The sequence below is a fragment of the Myripristis murdjan genome, chromosome 14 (assembly GCF_902150065.1).
Source record: "Myripristis murdjan chromosome 14, fMyrMur1.1, whole genome shotgun sequence".
NCBI classification, from domain to species: Eukaryota; Metazoa; Chordata; class Actinopteri; order Holocentriformes; family Holocentridae; genus Myripristis; species Myripristis murdjan.
The window spans coordinates 37,133,511-37,151,077 of NC_043993.1; the positions used below are offsets into that span (position 1 = coordinate 37,133,511).

The following is a 17,567-nucleotide window of genomic DNA, read 5'->3' on the forward strand; positions in this document are numbered from 1 at the left end:
GGCGTGTCGAAGCGTAGACAATTCGTTAGTTTGTGCCAGTTTTAAGGGTATGTTTCGGTGCTTTTATTTTGAAAGAGTTTTGGGCTTTTATTTTGAAAGGCTGCGGAAGTCCTAGTGTGTGACCGACAGGACTACTGGCAGCTTCTGCATGATCACACCAAAATGCAGGCACACACACTCACTCACTCACTCACTCACTCACTCACTCACTCACACACACACACACACACACACACACACACACACACACACACACACACACACACACACACACACACACGACGCCAACAAAAACCCACTGGTAGTACATTCGCTGCTGGTGGCCCTCTGGCCACTAGCAGCGCCCCTCCAGCAGATGGCGCCCTTAGCATGTCCTAGTGTGTGACTGACTTGAGTAGTGGCAGCTGCTGCATGATCACACCAAAAAGCAGGCAGACAGAGAAATCCTCATTCAATCCAGTGGAGAAATCCATAAAACCCAGCCCTGTTTGAGGCGTCACAGCTCGGTCACCGTTTGAGTTACAGACTTGATTCGAAGTTTAAACGAGTCACGAGACTCGGATCTATAAATCTCCCATTTACATGATTTTGCTATCTTTTACCGTTTTTGAGTTATGGCAGTTTTAGTTTGAGAGTGTTTTCTGCTCCCTCTGAGCTCTTACAATGGGTGTGTATTGCGCATTCCTGAGGCAGCTAGAGTGAGTCACATGTCCAGGCAGAGTGCAGAGCAGAGCACACCAGAGTCAAAAATGTTTGAAAACTCTTCACAGCTCCCACAAACTTGGTCCAATCCACATCAAAACTACATATTTTTGTAGGAATTTTTGTCCTCTTTCCATCTGCATAGTTTTCAAAGCTGTCAGACTTTTACTTTAGACTCCAGGGGCTTAATTAGTGCCAAGTGTCAGCCTCTCCACACCAAACTCCATGGGAAAAAACGAGGTTTTGGCTCTGGCCACTCCGACTTTGAGGGCTTATAAAATCCAAAGTAATCGAGTAATGACGAAATCCTTCAGAACTTTTGTTCAGCACTGTGTCCTCTGTCATCTGAGATTTACGGCCTGGGAGGAGATAGATTTTGTTCAAAGCGGAATTTTGGGCGAGAACGTGAACATTCCAACGCAAATTGCGGACTTCCTGTTGGTTTTAGGTCGGGGGTGTCAGCGCGTGATTTGTAGGGCTTGATGAGACCTACATTTCGGCGTTGGTTTGGTGTTTCTATCACATTCCTGTGGGCCACAGCGGCTGCCTTTGTGTGCCTAGGTGGCGCTACCGAGGCCATTTTTGCACCTTGGGGGTCTGTTTGTCCATTTTATCAAATTTTTCGCCAGATCTGGCCTGCGTGCCGAATTTGGTGAGTTTTGGAGCATGTTTAGGGGGTCAAATTAAGGGTTATTTAGACGTAATAATAATAAAAAGAAAAAAAAAAAAAACACTACAATAACAATAGGGCTTTGCGCTGTTCAGCGCTCGGGCCCTAATAATAAAATATAAACAAACAGTGAGACATAAATCAAAGTATGGAGAGGCATGGCAGCAGCACAACAGGCCAGCAGAGTGAGGTGACCTCAGACAGCAGCAGCACACCTGTCAGGTCTGTTCGAGATCTACAGATTCGAGAGAGATTTTTCTGATTTTCATTACTCTTGTCGGGTATCCAGAGGTGTTTTTTTTTTCTTGTTTTCTTATATTCTTTGTATTGATCCACTTTATTTATTATGTTACTTGTGTTTGGCTTTTTTTTTTCTAAAGATACATGTTTATGTCTTATGTCGCTGTAACACAGGAATTTACCAGTTTGGGCTCAATAAATAACATCGGAGTTTGTCCATGACCTCTGCAAGGAGGAATGCACACACACACACACACACACACACACATACACAGATAGATAGATAGATAGATAGATAGATAGATAGATAGATAGATAGATAGATAGATAGATAGATAGATAGATAGAGAGCACAGAAGGCGCATGGGGGTTTGAGGTGCGGGCTCCGGCAGAGGAAGTGGACGGAGATGTGACGCTGTTTTCCTGCAGTGAGCCGCAGACGTGACCGACTGTCCGCTCTGTCACTTAAATGCGTCATTCTTCTTCTTCTTCTGCTTCTCCTTCTTCTCCTTCTTGCGGTGAATCATCTGTCCTTTTAACGTTTGATGTCTCGGAGCGTCTTGCTGTCATGCCGGAGGCTCCTTGTTGTTGCGCAACGTGATTCTTGCTGCTGCACAACAACAGCGACCGACCGACCGACCGACCGACCGACCGACCGACTGACTGACTGTTGACTGACTGACTGATTAACTGACGGACCGACTGCCTTTGCGGAAGCCGAGCAGCCGAGGCGGCGCTAAGTGAAATTAGCATACTGAGCATTTAGCGGCGCACCGATGTGGATGGACGGATGATCGGCGCGGTTTGAGGACTGGAGATTATCCGCAGAGACAGCCGAGTCCGGCCTCATTTTGTCGGGATCCTTCTGCCGTCCGCCTGCCGAGGAGATGGGGGACAAGGCGGGCACCAGGTAGGACGGCTAGGCTAACCGCTAGTTAGCATCCGGGCTCACGCACTTTGCTAATGCTAGCCGAGCCGCGGGCTGCGGGCTCGCCGGGACATGAACGCCGTTTCTGCGCCGACCAAACGGCGGAGAGGTGGCGGCTCTGCAAGGCGAGCCCCAGCCCGGACACACACCCGGCCGCTGTCGGCTCCTCGGAGCCCGACGACCCGGTCCGTGGAGGCTCGGTTAGCCCCGCAGGGTGGGGTTGGTGCCGCTGGTCTCGTGAGAGGAGCGGCACCAAACTTCACCCCAGAAACCCGCCGGTGCTCCGCCGCCTCGCCGGGCGGTGAACATGCAAACCTGCGGGGACGGACGCCGACATTTCACGAATCGCAGGCAAATTCCTCTTAATTCTGCGCCCACGACATGCCCCCAAACCAACCACCGCTTTAATAAAATGTCAGTTTGAAACAGATGGATGAGCGGCTCCTAGCGCGGCTCTCTCGCATCCAAACACAGCCGCGGGTGGGCGGCAGCGGACGACCATCAGTGTGCAAAAGTCTAATTTTTGCTGAAATAAAGCGGCCTGTGCTGAATCACCTGCACGCCGATTCTACCAGGAGACTCTAACGTTAGCCATTTGAAAGCGGTTTGGGGTTTTTTCCGCCTCTGCTGTGAAGCAAAACAACATTTAACCCGCAGCTTCAGCCATTTAAACGGAGTCCGGCCCGGTGGACTTGGAGCTCCGGGTGGATTAGTTAGCCACTGATAATACAGGCTAATTTGGCTATCCGGCTAGCGCAAGCTCACCCTGGTTAGCTTTTTAAAGTATTGATGTGTAGATGATGATAACGACAACAACAACAACAGTAATGATAATAATAACTATGGGGAGGAATCTGGAAAGTGGCAGATGAGAATAAATGGATGCAGTTAGCGTTTGGTTTGATTATCTGAATGAAAATCAGCAGCGTTTCTCGGCTTGTTGCCTGACAGGTTTGTTTTTCAGTGTTAACGCAGTGCAGCACGGAGCCATGTTTCAATACATCACTGCATTAAAAAGCATGATCAGGTGTGTTCGGCCCAGTTGGACCGGCTCTCCGTCCCGCTGCAGTGTGTGTGTGTGTGTGTGTGTGTGTGTGTGTGTGTGTGTGTGTGTGTGTGTGTGCTCGGCACCGGAGGCCTCGCCGTGTCTCCTCACGGTTTAAAGTGTCACGGTTTCTGCTTGTTCTTTCTCCTATTCTGACATGTTTACACTGTTTTCCTGTTCTGTTCATTATAATTGCGGTTTCAGTCGACTGTGTCCTGCGGAGCTGCCACGATTAGCCGAATAATCAATCAGCGGCCAGCTATTAGCCAGCTATTGTCATGATCGATTAACTGTTTTGAGTCACTTTGGAGAGGAACATTTCATGATTCCAGCTCTTCCGATGTGAATATCTGGCTGGTGTTTTGAGTCTCTGTGACAGTAACCCTGAAATAACATGAAGGAGCATCTTATCTTAAACAAACAAACAAACAAACAAAACAAACAAAAAGACAGTCAGGGGGTTGTAAAGCTCAATCTGATTTTTAATGAATTATCTGGATATTTTATGTTAAGGTATCTGTAATCGGCTTCAAAGCAGATACCTTTGAGGCTGCACACATTTATGCTCCTATCTTTCCTATATTTAGTTATGTATTAATTGATTATTGATTCTATGTATGCGTATAAGTTCAATTGTATATTGTATAAAATCTTTTGCATAAGGCTGAACCCAGTCTGACAGGGTCTGCCACATGGGAGCTATACTTATGAGTATACATTTTATAATCATAAATGGATCCCCAACTATTGTGATAAATGGTTAATGGCCTTGAGTCACACAAATTTCCAAATTGTGGGATTCCAGCTGCTCACATGTGAATGTTTTCCCTCTGGGACAGTGGACTAATTCTCTGTGGGTTGTGGACAAAGCAAGATGTTTAAGCACATCGCCTTGGGCTGTTGGAAACTTTGATCAGCATTTTCTGACAGTTTATGGACAAAACAACTAATTGATTAATTGATTAGATAATAAATGGATTCAATGATCCAGAGTGATGCTGAAATGTGTCGGGACGCAGTGAGATCAGTCAGAAACACTGCCACAAACACAAAGTCAAACCAAATACTAATTTACACACAAAAGCAGAATGTTTGAAAAGCAGTTCACACAGAGCTGAAGAGATTATTTCAGAATTTTACATTGGTTTTACTCTCGGCGTGGTTGTGATGTCATCCCGCCCCTTCGCTCGGTTTGCAGCTGTCCCCTGGTGAAAGGTGTTGCTAGGGTGTTCGGGGTGGTTGCCAGGGCATTGCTAGCAGGTTGCTATGGTGTCTGGGGGTTGTTGCTATGTGGTTACTAGGGGGTTGCTGTGGTGTTTTGGGTGGTTGCTGGGATGTCTTGAGATGCACCAACTCATTTGTAATGGGCCAAAAATCTCGTTTTAACTGGAATTCTGAAAAATGGGTAAGTGGACACGCTCAGAAAAGTAGCAGCACACTTCCCACAGCTGGGCAGCACGATTTTCATGGTTGGTGTATGGAGATAACGCCAAAACTATGGGCAGAGTTATGCACAAAATTAGATGAAGTAATAATCATACAAGAGAATAAGATGGTTGCCAAAGGCAAGCACATAAAAACACTGGGCATTTTTTCCTAGTTTGACCACTTTCCTATAAATTTCTCTGTCTCTCTCTTTATTTGTTAGCTTTCCAAGGTATTTTCTTGTAACTTCTTGTAGTAATTTCTTGTTAATTTGGGGGTCATTTCTTGCATATTTGTTCACCTGAACTTGAACTTTTGATGACTTGGGGCCGATTGAAGGAGCCAACAGTGGATTGAGAGCTGCTCGAGAGAAAAAAAATCAGAGCACAAATAATTCCAAAACAAATCTTTTCTCTAGCGGCCTATTCTAGGCGAAAAGCCTCAACCACGAATCATGTGAGGAATGTCTGTTGTTTTCTGGAAGAGGAGAAAATCCCGTTTGTGTTTGTTTGAATGATAAAGGACCACAGGCTGTCGATCATGAGGCTGAAACAGATTTGGGAAAAGTTGAGGCTGGAGCCCAGCTGCTCGCTGCTCGCCTGTCAGCTGATGGCTGTCAGAATGTGGCTGTATGTTAAAGTGCTGGTGCAGCGCCTCCTGCAGGTCAGACTGGTCGCTGTACCCACCCTGCCGCCAGATTTAATCACAAGAAGCCTGACGTCCCTCCAGCATCGGTGGTCTGATCTATATACCATTTCAATCACAAATGTAGTTTGCTTATTGTTGTTATTATTATTATTATTGTTATTATTTGTCACTAAAGTTCCCGTAATGTTTTTGCTAATTTGCTGTTCACCTTCTCTGATGTTGTTGGAAGAAATCCAGTGGGTTGTTTCAGTTTTTACGAGGTTTACCACAGAGCTTTGGGCCATACTGCAGCATCAGGCTTCCTTTGACACGTAAAATAATAACAGCAGTCGCCTTTTCCCCGTCGCTCTCCCTGCACGCCGTCGCTCCTGCTGACAGCTCCGTGTTTCTGTCTCTCTGTCAAGATCCAATGAACAGAGAAATGAAACGTGGCCCCGCCCCCTCACCGCCGTCCCGCCCCGTCACCAGCATTTAAACTGCAGCGAAATCAAGCTGCTGCTCATTCAGCTGAGGGCCACCTGGAGGGCCCCGGACCCCACTTTGAAAACCCCTGAGCTAAACAACAACTGTCCGAGGTTATTCTAGTTCATTAAAGCTAAACTAAAAGCTAAAACTGGATGTGTAGAAGTGATGTTGTGTTGTTACAAACTAAACTAACTGGGACGTGGACATGACTGGGAGTCTCTGCTTCACAAAGTGAAGAGCTAATCTGACAAACAGCAGCCAGATTAGAATAAAACAGCTGACTCAACTGGGACCAGAGAACCCAGTCTGGGGACTGAACTGGACTGGAGACTAAAATAGAAAATAAAATCTGATGACAGATCCATGCAGAGTGCAGTGGCTGGCGTTGGGTTTTGAGCGGGAGCGAGGAGGGCGGCGGGGCCGAGGGCCGGCTCGCCGCCGAGCTGCGGCTGCAGACTTTGCATGTTAAATCAGATGTAAAGGCGGCGCGGCTGCTATCTGATGTGCGATGAAAGGCTCCTCACAGGAGCCTGGCCCCGCCCCCCTCCCCCTCGCCACCCACAGACAACATGGCGTCAGCAGCGGCGTGACAGATGCACTCTGGGTAGTGTGTTGGCCTGTGACCCGCTGACCCAGCACTGAACCCTCTCAACTAAATGAGCCCTCCAAAAAACATTTAGTTGGCCTGTGGATGTGCTTCACTGGTAAGTGGAGTCTCCTTTTGAAAAGGAAATGAAAAAATACAAATAATACTAATGATAAAAAAGCCAAACCTCCTAACCTTAACAATAAAAAAAAGAAAAAGAAAGAAAAAGAAAAAGGGGTTCAAACTAAATAAAAGGGCAGTAGCAAAAAAAGTAAATTGCATCTTCAAAGTATTATAGGAAAGTAGTTAGTCCCAAAATAAAAACAGAAGCTAATCCTCATGAAATAAAACAATAGAAAGAAAAACAGTGGGGAAAAATAAAAGGGCAGTAGAAAAAAAAATCATCTTCATTGGTCAAAGTAGTAGTTTTTTTTTTTTTTTTTTTTTGAACGGCGGGGCCTCCATTCAAAAGTGATCTGATTGGATGAAATCTGAAAACTGGGTTTTTCAAAGCAGATGATCAGAGTTAGTGATCAGTTGTTTGGCTGTTGTTTGGTTGCTGGCTGTTGCTGGCTGTTGCTGGCTGTTTGTGGCTGTTTCTGGCTGTTGCTGGCTGTTGCTGGCTGTTTGTGGCAGGCCGTGGCTCAGGCGTGTCTCGGGGCCCCTCTGTCTCTGGGCCCCTCTGTCTCGGGGCCCCTCTGTCTCTGGGTCCCTCTGTCTCGGGGTCCCTCTGTCTCGGGGTCCCTCTGTCTCGGGGCCCCTCTGTCTCGGGGCCCCTCTGTCTCGGGGTCCCTCTGTCTCGGGTCCCTCTGTCTCGGGCCCCTCTGTCTCGGGGCCCCTCTGTCTCGGGGTCCCTCTGTCTCGGGGCCCCTCTGTCTCGGGGCCCCTCTGTCAGGGTCTCAGGTGTTCTAGATGCTTCTTGCTGCTCTCAGGTGGTTCTGGGTGTGTCCTTGTTGGAGGCGTCATGTCTCATGCAGACGGCGTGTGTGTGTGTGTGTGTGTGTGTGTGTGTGTGTGTGTGTGAGATCCTGTGGGACTGTCCCGGGGCAGCTGGGAAATCAGTGGGTGCCTCGGGACGCCCCGGGAACATGTTTACCCGCCGAGTGTTTTCTGTTAATCCCTAATCCCTGAGGTCGGCTCTGAGGCCATGTGACGTCACGCTGGAAAAACACAAACACCAACTCTACTGTTGTCGCACACACACACACACACACACACACACACACACACACACACACACACCATCCATCCGTTATTCATCCTTTTATATCTTTATCCAGTTAAAACACCAAACATTCAAGGGTTAGCTGATCCAGATTATATCCTGGTTTACAATTTAATCCTGTTGCAGCAAATTTAGAACTGGTTTCAGACGAAGAGGGATTACGTTTAAACCTCAAGCTCAAACTCAGTCTTCAGATTACAATTTAATCCTGTTGCAGCAAAACTACACAGTCCAGTTTAAACTGCGATCAGCTGTGAGGTTGAACTGGTCTTTGTTTTTTTTTTCCAAAGTAACTATTTTGTAGCACAGTTGGTATAAAATTTTTATGTAATTTAATTAAATAATTAAATTACATAAACAAACCAAACCAGTTCAGGTCAGTGGAAGCTGCTGATGGACGTTTTTTTTTTTTTTCCCTATAAATTTGCAACTTTGTCATCTCAGAATTTTCATTTTTCATTTTTTTTGTTATAAATTTACAGCTTTAATCTCAGTTTTTTTTTTTTTTTTTTTTTTTTTTTTTTTTTTTTTTTAATAAATTTGTGAGTTTTGTTTCTCCTGAGTCTTGAGTATCCAGATGTGGCTGAAGACCCAGCAGCAGCTGCTCTCTGCCACACGTTATTATTAGATTTCCTGTCATTTTTCAGAAGAAGAAGAAGTGTCTGACCTCTGCTTCACAAACCAGAAGTGGTGTGTGCCACTTCCTGTTTGTTTACTGTGGAGGAAGTGCTTTGTTTTTTTTTTTTTGTTTTTTTGGGGGGGTGGGGGGGTTAATGTGAAACCGCTCCTCAGACATGACTTCCTGTCCCGTGTCCACGCTGCGGCGGCGGCGTGCAGCTCAGACCCAGCAGGCTGGCAGCTTCAGCTCCTGCAGAAACTGACCAGGTGTCCCGGCTTGGAAACACCTGGAAAACTCCAAACCTGTCCTGTCCTGGGGTCGCACGTACGGAAACCCAGACGGGTCAAAAACACACAAAACCGACCCGTGTCACCCTGATTGGCCTTAAATGCATCATTTGAACAAGTGGAAATCCAGGCTTGTTGTGTGTTTGTACAGAGCACATTTTCTGTTTTCAGTCAGTCTAAACTAATTCCCTGGTGATTTTTGGCTCCGTCTCCAGCAACGTTAACTGTAAGGCTTTTTTTAAACCTTTAAACATATTTTAATCATTACAAATTAAGTTTTCTTGTATTTTTTATTACAGGAAATTGATTTTATGTGTAATAGTTATTTTATCACAAATTCAACAGTCATTGTTTTGTTAAAAAAAGATTAAAAACAGTCTTCAAAGTTTGACGCAACAGAATTTAATAGTAAACAAGGATATAATCTGGATTAGAACCTAATCCACACCTAATTCTGCAATCATGTTTTACATACGTTCTAATAAATGTAAATTTGGAATGTGATGTTTATTTCCTTCATTTTCATTGCAGTGCAGAAATTAGAAGACATATTTTAATGAGTATAAAAATAAAAGCACACCCAGGTGAAATGTGGGCGTGGCTTCAGGAGGCGCCTCGTGTTCCCCGTCGCCGCCGAGTGAGAAAACTGCTGAGTGCTTGAACAGGCCCTTGAAAATCCCGGAAAATTATTTAAAATTATGTTTAAAACCCTGTGGTGTCGTGTGTGTGTGAGTGTGTGAGTGTGTGAGTGTGTGTGTGTGTGTGTGTGTGTGTGTGTGTGTGTGTGTGTGTGTTAAAAATGTTTCTTATGTCTTGGAAAGTGGAGCTTTTTTTTTTTTAACAATTTGTTTTGGTAATTTTGTTGTGTTTTTATGTAAATTTTCTCGTATCTTTACTTTAAATGTAAAATTATTAAACTCTTTCTGGGATTTTTGATAATATTTTTCTGTTTTTTTTCCCCCTCAACGTTTTTGGCTAATTTTCTGTTTATTTTATTCTCTTTTATTAAACAAATATTCTGGTCTTTTTTTTACAGTTATTGGTGCTAAGTTAGTTTGTTATTGGAGGGGTTACATTTTTTCCTTTTGTGACAGTTTTGTGGTATTTTTCTTGTAAAATAATTCTGAATATTTCAAACATGTTGGAGAGAAGTCTGCAGGTTTCTTGGATGACACTTTTAGATTTTAGACAGCAGTCAGACTAAATTACAGTGATTATTTATTTAAAGGTCACATTTTCTCAGAAGACGTGTGCGTGCGGAGCTGCGGCTGCTTTGCTGAAACAGATTAGATCACAGATTAGGATTATTTCAACCAACAAACTGACTCGTTTTTTTTTTTTTGTTGTTGTTTGTTTTCTCTCCCCTCCCTCCTCTTCCTCTTCCTTTTCCTCTCTTTCAAACTTTCAGAGTTTTCAAGAAATCAAGCCCCAACTGCAAGGTGAGCGGGCTGTCCTGCCACACACACACACACACACACACACACACACACACACACACAGCATTTGTTCCTGTCTAAACAGCAGGTAAAAAGAGAGAATAAATAACTTGATGTACATTTTGCAGCCTGGGCTGTTTATCTCAGGCTTCATGAGTTTACTGCAGTTCAGTGTGTGTCAGCTGGGAGGAGGAGGAGGAGGAGGAGGAGGAGTGGGGTTGGTGATGGTAGGTGAGGTGGCGGGCGGCTTAACCAGGTGTGTGTGTGTGTGTGTGTGTGTGTGCCTGCAGGTGACAGTTTACCTGGGAAAGAGAGACTTTGTGGATCACCTGGACCAGGTGGACCCAGTGGGTGAGTCAGCGCTCGTCCAGAAAGTGTTTTACAGCTGCTGCACAATACAGAGCTGGGGGGGGGGGGGGTACACCGAGAGGAAAAAAGAAAGGGATCTATTCTGAGATCAACGTGGTAAATTTATGAGGAAAAAAACTCACAAATTTACAAGAAAAAACATTCAAATTCTGAGATTAAAGTCGGAAATTTACAAGAAAAAACTTGGATGTTCTTTGAGATTAAACTTTTACATTTATGAGGAAAAAACTCAAATTCTGAGATTATAAATTCACAGATTTACAAGAAAACAAACTCCAATATTCTTTGAGATTAAAGTGATAAATTTGCAAGAGAAAAAATTCTGGGGATACTCCGAGGAATTTAAGACATAAAGGAGGTTTAGTGTGTTTATGTTGTTAAAACACTCCTCTCTCTCTCTCTCTCTGTGTGTGTGTGTGTGTGTGTGTGTGTGTGTGTGTTCTTCCTGTGGGCAGACGGTGTGATCCTGGTCGACCCCGAGTACCTGAAGGACAGGAAAGGTAGGCCCTGAAACATCACAGCACACCTCACACTGTGCCGCTCCTCCTCCAAAACTGTGAGTCCGCCTGCAGGGGGCGCTGCAGAGGCTGAGCAGAGTGTTGGCTCCGCCTGCAGGGGGCGCTGCAGAGGCTGAGCAGAGTGTTGGCTCCTCCTGCAGGGGGCGCTGCAGAGGCTGAGCAGAGTGTTGGCTCCTCCTGCAGGGGGCGCTGCAGAGGCTGAGCAGAGTGTTGGCTCCTCCTGCAGGGGGCGCTGCAGAGGCTGAGCTGAGGCCCGTCTCCCTGCAGCGCGTGGCCGGGAGATGGGCCTCGTTCGCCGCAGCACCGCGGTGGAGAGACGGCTGTTTTCCACAGTTAGACGAGCAAAGCTGTGAAGTCCCTGCATGTTGAGGACGGGTCGACCTGAAGGAGCACAAGGTCCTCAGGCTTAAACCTGTCTGTCTGTCTGTCTCCTGTCTGTCTGTCTCCTGTCTGTCCTCCTCCTCCTCTCCCGCAGTCTTCGTCACTCTGACCTGCGCCTTCCGTTATGGCCGTGAGGACCTGGACGTCCTGGGTCTGTCCTTCCGGAAGGATCTCTACATCTCCACCTTCCAGGTAGCTTCAAATCTACTAATATGACAAACAGGTGCTCAGCATAATGCTGTACAAAGGAACAGGGCAACCAATTACAATAAATAATGAAGTCAAATAAAAGTTCTAATAAAAAACAGTATTTAATCTAGAATAGAATCTATTAATATGAAATCAGTACAGAGAGAAATGCAGCACAAGTTATTCCTTTTTAAGTATTAAAGCATTAGCGGCGTTAGCGTTCCTCATTTAGAACAAATGGTCCTCCTCTGGCCAATCAGCAGCCAGACACACATCTGCCTCCACATCTGCTCAGAGTTACACCACTGGCTTTGGAGACCTTTCATTTCAATATGTAGAATGTCATTCAAATCATATTAAAATAATATTAAGAATATTATGCAAAGTGCCTCCTGTGTTTTGTCAGGAGCTTCTCAAAGTTCACGAAGGAGACTTTGTGGCCTGAAGCCCCTCCCACCTGAGATCAGCCGCCACTTCCAGGCCACTCCCACATGAACTTAGGCCCCTCCTCCAAGCCCCTCCCACCCAGAATCCAGAACCACTCCCACGTTTCTTCCATGACCTCTTTCAGATTCATGCGTTTCCATTTGAACTTTTCACTTTCCACCGTCCGCTTACCGTCTTGGATCATCCGTTTCTTTTCTTTTTTTATTCCTTTTGCCAGGGGAAAGTATTCATCCCCTCATTGTTTCTTTACATTTTCCATTTCCATCACTTTTAATTTGTTTGAGTGTAAAATGTCCTCACGTGGCCTGTGGCATTTCTGAGCTTGGACTGTTGCTGGACATGCCCTGGTGTCAGTGTCAGTGCTGTCACTTTAATGACAGAAACGCTGCAGTTCCCTTCAGAGCAGGCAGGTGGCGCTCACTGCCGCTGCGTCTTTTCTGTGAGGATCGCTAACGATGCTAACGGGGGCTAACGGGGCGCTGTTTGGAAACTGGAGGGTCAATCTGGAAAACTTTGCCTCCATCAAGGCTGGAGACTGTCCTGCTGACGTGTGTGTGTGTGTGTGTGTGTGTGTGTGTGTGTGTGTGTGTGTGTGTGTGTGTGTGTGTGTGTGTGTGTGTGTGTGTGTGTGTGTGTGTGTGTGTGTGTGTGTGTGTGTGTGTGTGTGTGTGTGTGTGTGTGCGCTGTTGCAGGCTTTCCCTCCGGTGCCTGAGGAGCGGAAACCCAACAGCCGTCTGCAGGAGCGGCTGCTGAAGAAACTGGGCCAGCACGCTCACCCCTTCTACTTCACTGTGAGTGTGGCTCTGCTGCTCAGCCATCACTGATCAATAATCAATAATCCAAACCAGTTCTCCATTCAGCACCCAGATTAGAGGCCGTGATTTCAGGCTCTTTGTCCAGTGCACTGTGCATTAAAACAGGGTCTAAGTCTGCGACACAGGATTTCAGTTTATGAGGGGAAAAAACTCAAATTCTGAGATTATAAAGTCACAAATTTATTTAAGAAAGAAAATCAGAAGCATAGTTTTTCTTTTACTTTTTGGCCAAGACAGAAAATAAGTCGTAAATGTGTGACTTGATAATCTCAGAAAATCCAGTCGCTCAGTTTGGAGTCAGCAGCCAGATCTCCTGACTGTCCCTGAACTCAGCGTGGAAACTTCACATGTGAAGTGTTGTGACCCTGGCCTCGGGGTACCAGGGTCACACACGATGATTGGCCCCCGCTCTTCCCACTCCCCAGTACAACAGCCCACATACACAGACCTGACGTCAAAGTAGCAGTTTATTATGCTTCAGAGGGAGCACAGCCAAAATAATAAACAAAAACCTCTAACCAAACTCCCTGTCTTACCTGTAAGAAAACAATGTAAACAAAAGACAACGAGACTTACCGACCTCCTAACCTAAAGTAAAACAGGAGAAAAGAATGATAACAAAAATGGCTTCTCCCTCCTACTAGGGTCTGCTACTGCTTTTACAATTATTTACAATATTTACAAATTAGTCCAGTAATTTTAGGCCAAAATTGGGGTCAACCTAGGACAAACTGCAAGAGAAGCAAACTCAACTGATTCTGTATCCTCAGTTTGTCCTGAGTGAGGGGAAAAAAGTCCCAAGAAATCCCATTGGTGGAAAGTTTTGAAAATCACCTATTTATGACCACATATCACCAAAAAACACTGTTTTTAACACACAGGGGAAAGGGGATCAACATTTTACTTTCAGATATCACTATAAAAATTCACAAGTTGATTACACACACAAAGACAAGAAAAAAAGTCAGTTACAAGTTCTTTGAATTATTCTGTTTACACATGCATATCACACATTTTCTGATTTGATATGCGCTAATAAGGAATATAAGGAATAAAAGCTAGAAGAGACATTTAAACAGTGAATTAAAAGGTTACTATATATATAGTAACCTTTTAAGTTACTATAGTAACCTTGATTGAAAGTCACAGTAAAACCCTCACTGCTAAAGGCAAATAATTATCACTATTCTACACACAAAGGTCTATCTAGCACCAAACCACAGAGTCACACTCTAACTAGCCGGCTGCTGTCAGATGGGATTAGGAAAAAACAGAGAGAGTGATGGCTGGGATCAGCTGGTATTTGAACCGGAGGATCAGCCAATCAGCAGGCAGCAGCTCGGTCACCTGGTCAGCCAGGAGAGGTTCACACACCTGCAGCTCATACACACACACACAGACAGCTGATTGCTGATGCAGAGAGGGAGGGGAGAGAGAGAGCTGTCACACAAACATGTAAACACAACAAATAAATGAGTCCTAACAGAAAGCAGCTTCATTTCACCAGAGACCCGTACAGATGAGTCCAGAGCCTCCTGAGGGCTGCTGCTTTATTCACACACATGAGAAGCTTCAGCACAGAGCCAGACTCACCTGGAGCCCTCAGGGGCCTGAACAGAGGCCGGCAGCATGTCAGCATGTGTCAGAGCACAGTGACCACACACACACACACACACACACACACACACACACACACACAGGACACACACCCTGTCATTAACAGCCAGAGTTCACACACATGTGCCTCCTAGTTTCCATGAGACAGAATCACAAACACCGACCTAATCTGATTGGTCAACAAAAACCTCTTCTCTGCCTTTCTTCCTGCTGCCAGCTGTCTGACCAATCAGCTGCCAGCTGTCTGACCAATCAGCAGCCAGCGGTGTGTTTGAATGATTTTCTGTGTGAATCCAACCTGCTGTTTGTCCTCAGATTCCTCAGAACCTGCCATGTTCAGTCACCTTACAGCCCGGCCCAGAGGACACTGGGAAGGTACCGCACGCGCACACACACACACACACACACACACACACACACACACACACACACAAGCTGCAGTATGTGTGTTTGAAGTGTAAACATGAAGCCCAGAGGCTGATGGGAAGTGATCGGTTTGGTCCTTTCCTCAGAACAGGAAGTGCAGGCAGTCTGAGCCTGTCAGCATTAAAACTGATCCTGGTTCAGTCTCATTAAATCAGGTTTAAATATTTTAAACTTGGATATTTCAGTTCAAATAGTTTTGGTGTTTTTGTTCTTGCTCTTGGTGATGTTAGTGAAGCCGTGGTGTTTTTACTGGATCAATGACTAAAACAACTTGATAATCAAGTCTAATCAGTTCTGTGTTGATCAGCTGATTGATTGATGGATTGATTGATTGGCTGAGCAGTGAAAGGCTACAGGCTCGTGTCCCCCTGCAGGCCTGCGGCGTCGACTTCGAGATCAGAGCCTTCTGTGCCAAGTCCATAGAGGAGAAGATCCACAAGAGGTGAGCCTGCACCGCCGTGTCCTCACGTCCCATAACGTGTCCCACACCATGTCCTCATGTCCCACACCATGTCCCACACCATGTCCAACACCATGTCCTCACGTCCCACACCATGTCCTCATGTCCCACACCATGTCCCACACCATGTCCAACACCATGTCCTCACGTCCCACACCATGTCCAACACCATGTCCAACACCATGTCCTCACGTCCCACACCATGTCCAACACCGCGTCCTCACGTCCCATAACGTGTCCCACACCATGTCCTCATGTCCCACACCATGTCCAACACCGTGTCCTCACGTCCCACACCATGTCCAACACCGCGTCCAACACCGTGTCCTCACGTCCCACACCGTGTCCAACACCGTGTCCAACACCGCATCCTCGCGTCCCACACCATGTCCCACACCATGTCCAACACCGTGTCCAACACCGTGTCCAACACCGCGTCCTCACGTCCCACACCGTGTCCAATACCATGTCCAACACCGTGTCCTCACGTCCCACACCGTGTCCAACACTGTGTCCAACACCATGTCTAACACCATGTCCAACACCGTGTCCTCACGTCCCACACCATGTCCAACACCGTGTCCAACACCGTGTCCTCACGTCCCACACCATGTCCAACACCGTGTCCTCACGTCCCACACCATGTCCAACACCGTGTCCAACACCATGTCCTCAAGTCCCACACCATGTCCAACACCGTGTCCCACACCATGTCCAACACCTTGTCCAACACCGTGTCCTCACGTCCCATAACGTGTCCCACACCATGTCCAACACCGTGTCCTCACGTCCCACACCATGTCCAACACCGTGTCCAACACCATGTCTAACACCATGTCCAACACCGTGTCCTCACGTCCCACACCATGTCCAACACCGTGTCCAACACCGTGTCCTCACGTCCCACACCATGTCCAACACCATGTCCTCAAGTCCCACACCATGTCCAACACCGTGTCCCACACCATGTCCAACACCGCATCCAACACCATGTCCTCAAGTCCCACACCGCGTCCCACACCATGTCAACACCATGTCCCACACCATGTCCCACACCATGTCCCACACCGCGTCCTCATGTCCAAAACCATGTCCAACACCGCGTCCAACACGCTTCCTCATGTCCAACACCGCGTCCAACACCGCGTCCTCATGTCCAACACCGCGTCCAACACTGTGTCCTCATGTCCAACACCACATCCTCACGTCCAACACCGCGTCCAACACTGTGTCCTCATGTCCAACAACGCGTCCAACACCGTGTCCAACACCGCGTCCAACACTGTCCTGATGTCCAACACTGTGTCCTCATGTCCCACACCATGTCCCACACCATGTCCCACACCGCGTCCAACACCATGTCCTCAAGTCCCACACCGCGTCCAACACCATGTCCTCAAGTCCCACACCGCGTCCCACACCATGTCAACACCACATCCCACACCATGTCCCACACCATGTCCCACACCGCGTCCTCATGTCCAAAACCATGTCCCACACCGCGTCCTCATGTCCAAAACCATGTCCCACACCGCGTCCTCATGTCCAAAACCATGTCCCACACCGCGTCCTCATGTCCAAAACCATGTCCCACACCGCGTCCTCATGTCCAAAACCATGTCCCACACCGCGTCCTCATGTCCAAAACCATGTCCCACACCGCGTCCTCATGTCCAAAACCATGTCCCACACCGCGTCCTCATGTCCAAAACCATGTCCAACACCGCGTCCTCATGTCCAAAACCATGTCCAACACCGCGTCCAACACGACATCCTCATGTCCCACACCGCAACCAACACCACATCCAGCGATCTGACCTGACCTGCACGCCTTGTGTGAATGTTCACACAATAACTGCTGTGTGTGTGTGTGTGTGTGTGTGTGTGTGTGTGTGTGTGTGTGTGTGTGTGTGTGTGTGTGTGTGCGTGCAGGAACTCGGTGCGCCTGGTGATCAGGAAGGTGCAGTACGCTCCGGAGAAGCCCGGTCCTCAGCCCATGGTGGAGACGACTCGCAGCTTCCTGATGTCCGACAGATCCCTGCACCTGGAGGCCTCGCTGGACAAGGAGG

The 17,567-nt window shown here is 46.9% G+C and overlaps 1 protein-coding gene across 2 annotated transcripts in view; it reads left to right on the plus strand.

Annotated features, from left to right (window-relative positions):
- The first annotated feature begins 1,997 nt into the window (after nucleotides 1-1,997).
- Nucleotides 1,998-17,567, plus strand: part of LOC115371239 (arrestin red cell) — a 21,122-nt gene continuing 5,552 nt past the window's right edge. The window contains exons 1-9 of one of the 2 annotated variants that reach the window (XM_030068471.1): nucleotides 1,998-2,522; nucleotides 10,249-10,279; nucleotides 10,567-10,627; nucleotides 11,101-11,145; nucleotides 11,639-11,736; nucleotides 12,873-12,971; nucleotides 14,928-14,987; nucleotides 15,395-15,480; nucleotides 17,431-17,566. In XM_030068471.1, the coding sequence (XP_029924331.1) occupies nucleotides 2,500-2,522; nucleotides 10,249-10,279; nucleotides 10,567-10,627; nucleotides 11,101-11,145; nucleotides 11,639-11,736; nucleotides 12,873-12,971; nucleotides 14,928-14,987; nucleotides 15,395-15,480; nucleotides 17,431-17,566 (639 nt within the window). In that variant the 5' untranslated portion in view covers nucleotides 1,998-2,499. The remainder of the gene's footprint in view (nucleotides 2,523-10,248; nucleotides 10,280-10,566; nucleotides 10,628-11,100; nucleotides 11,146-11,638; nucleotides 11,737-12,872; nucleotides 12,972-14,927; nucleotides 14,988-15,394; nucleotides 15,481-17,430; nucleotide 17,567) is intronic. The other variant, XM_030068472.1, reaches the window with a different exon arrangement.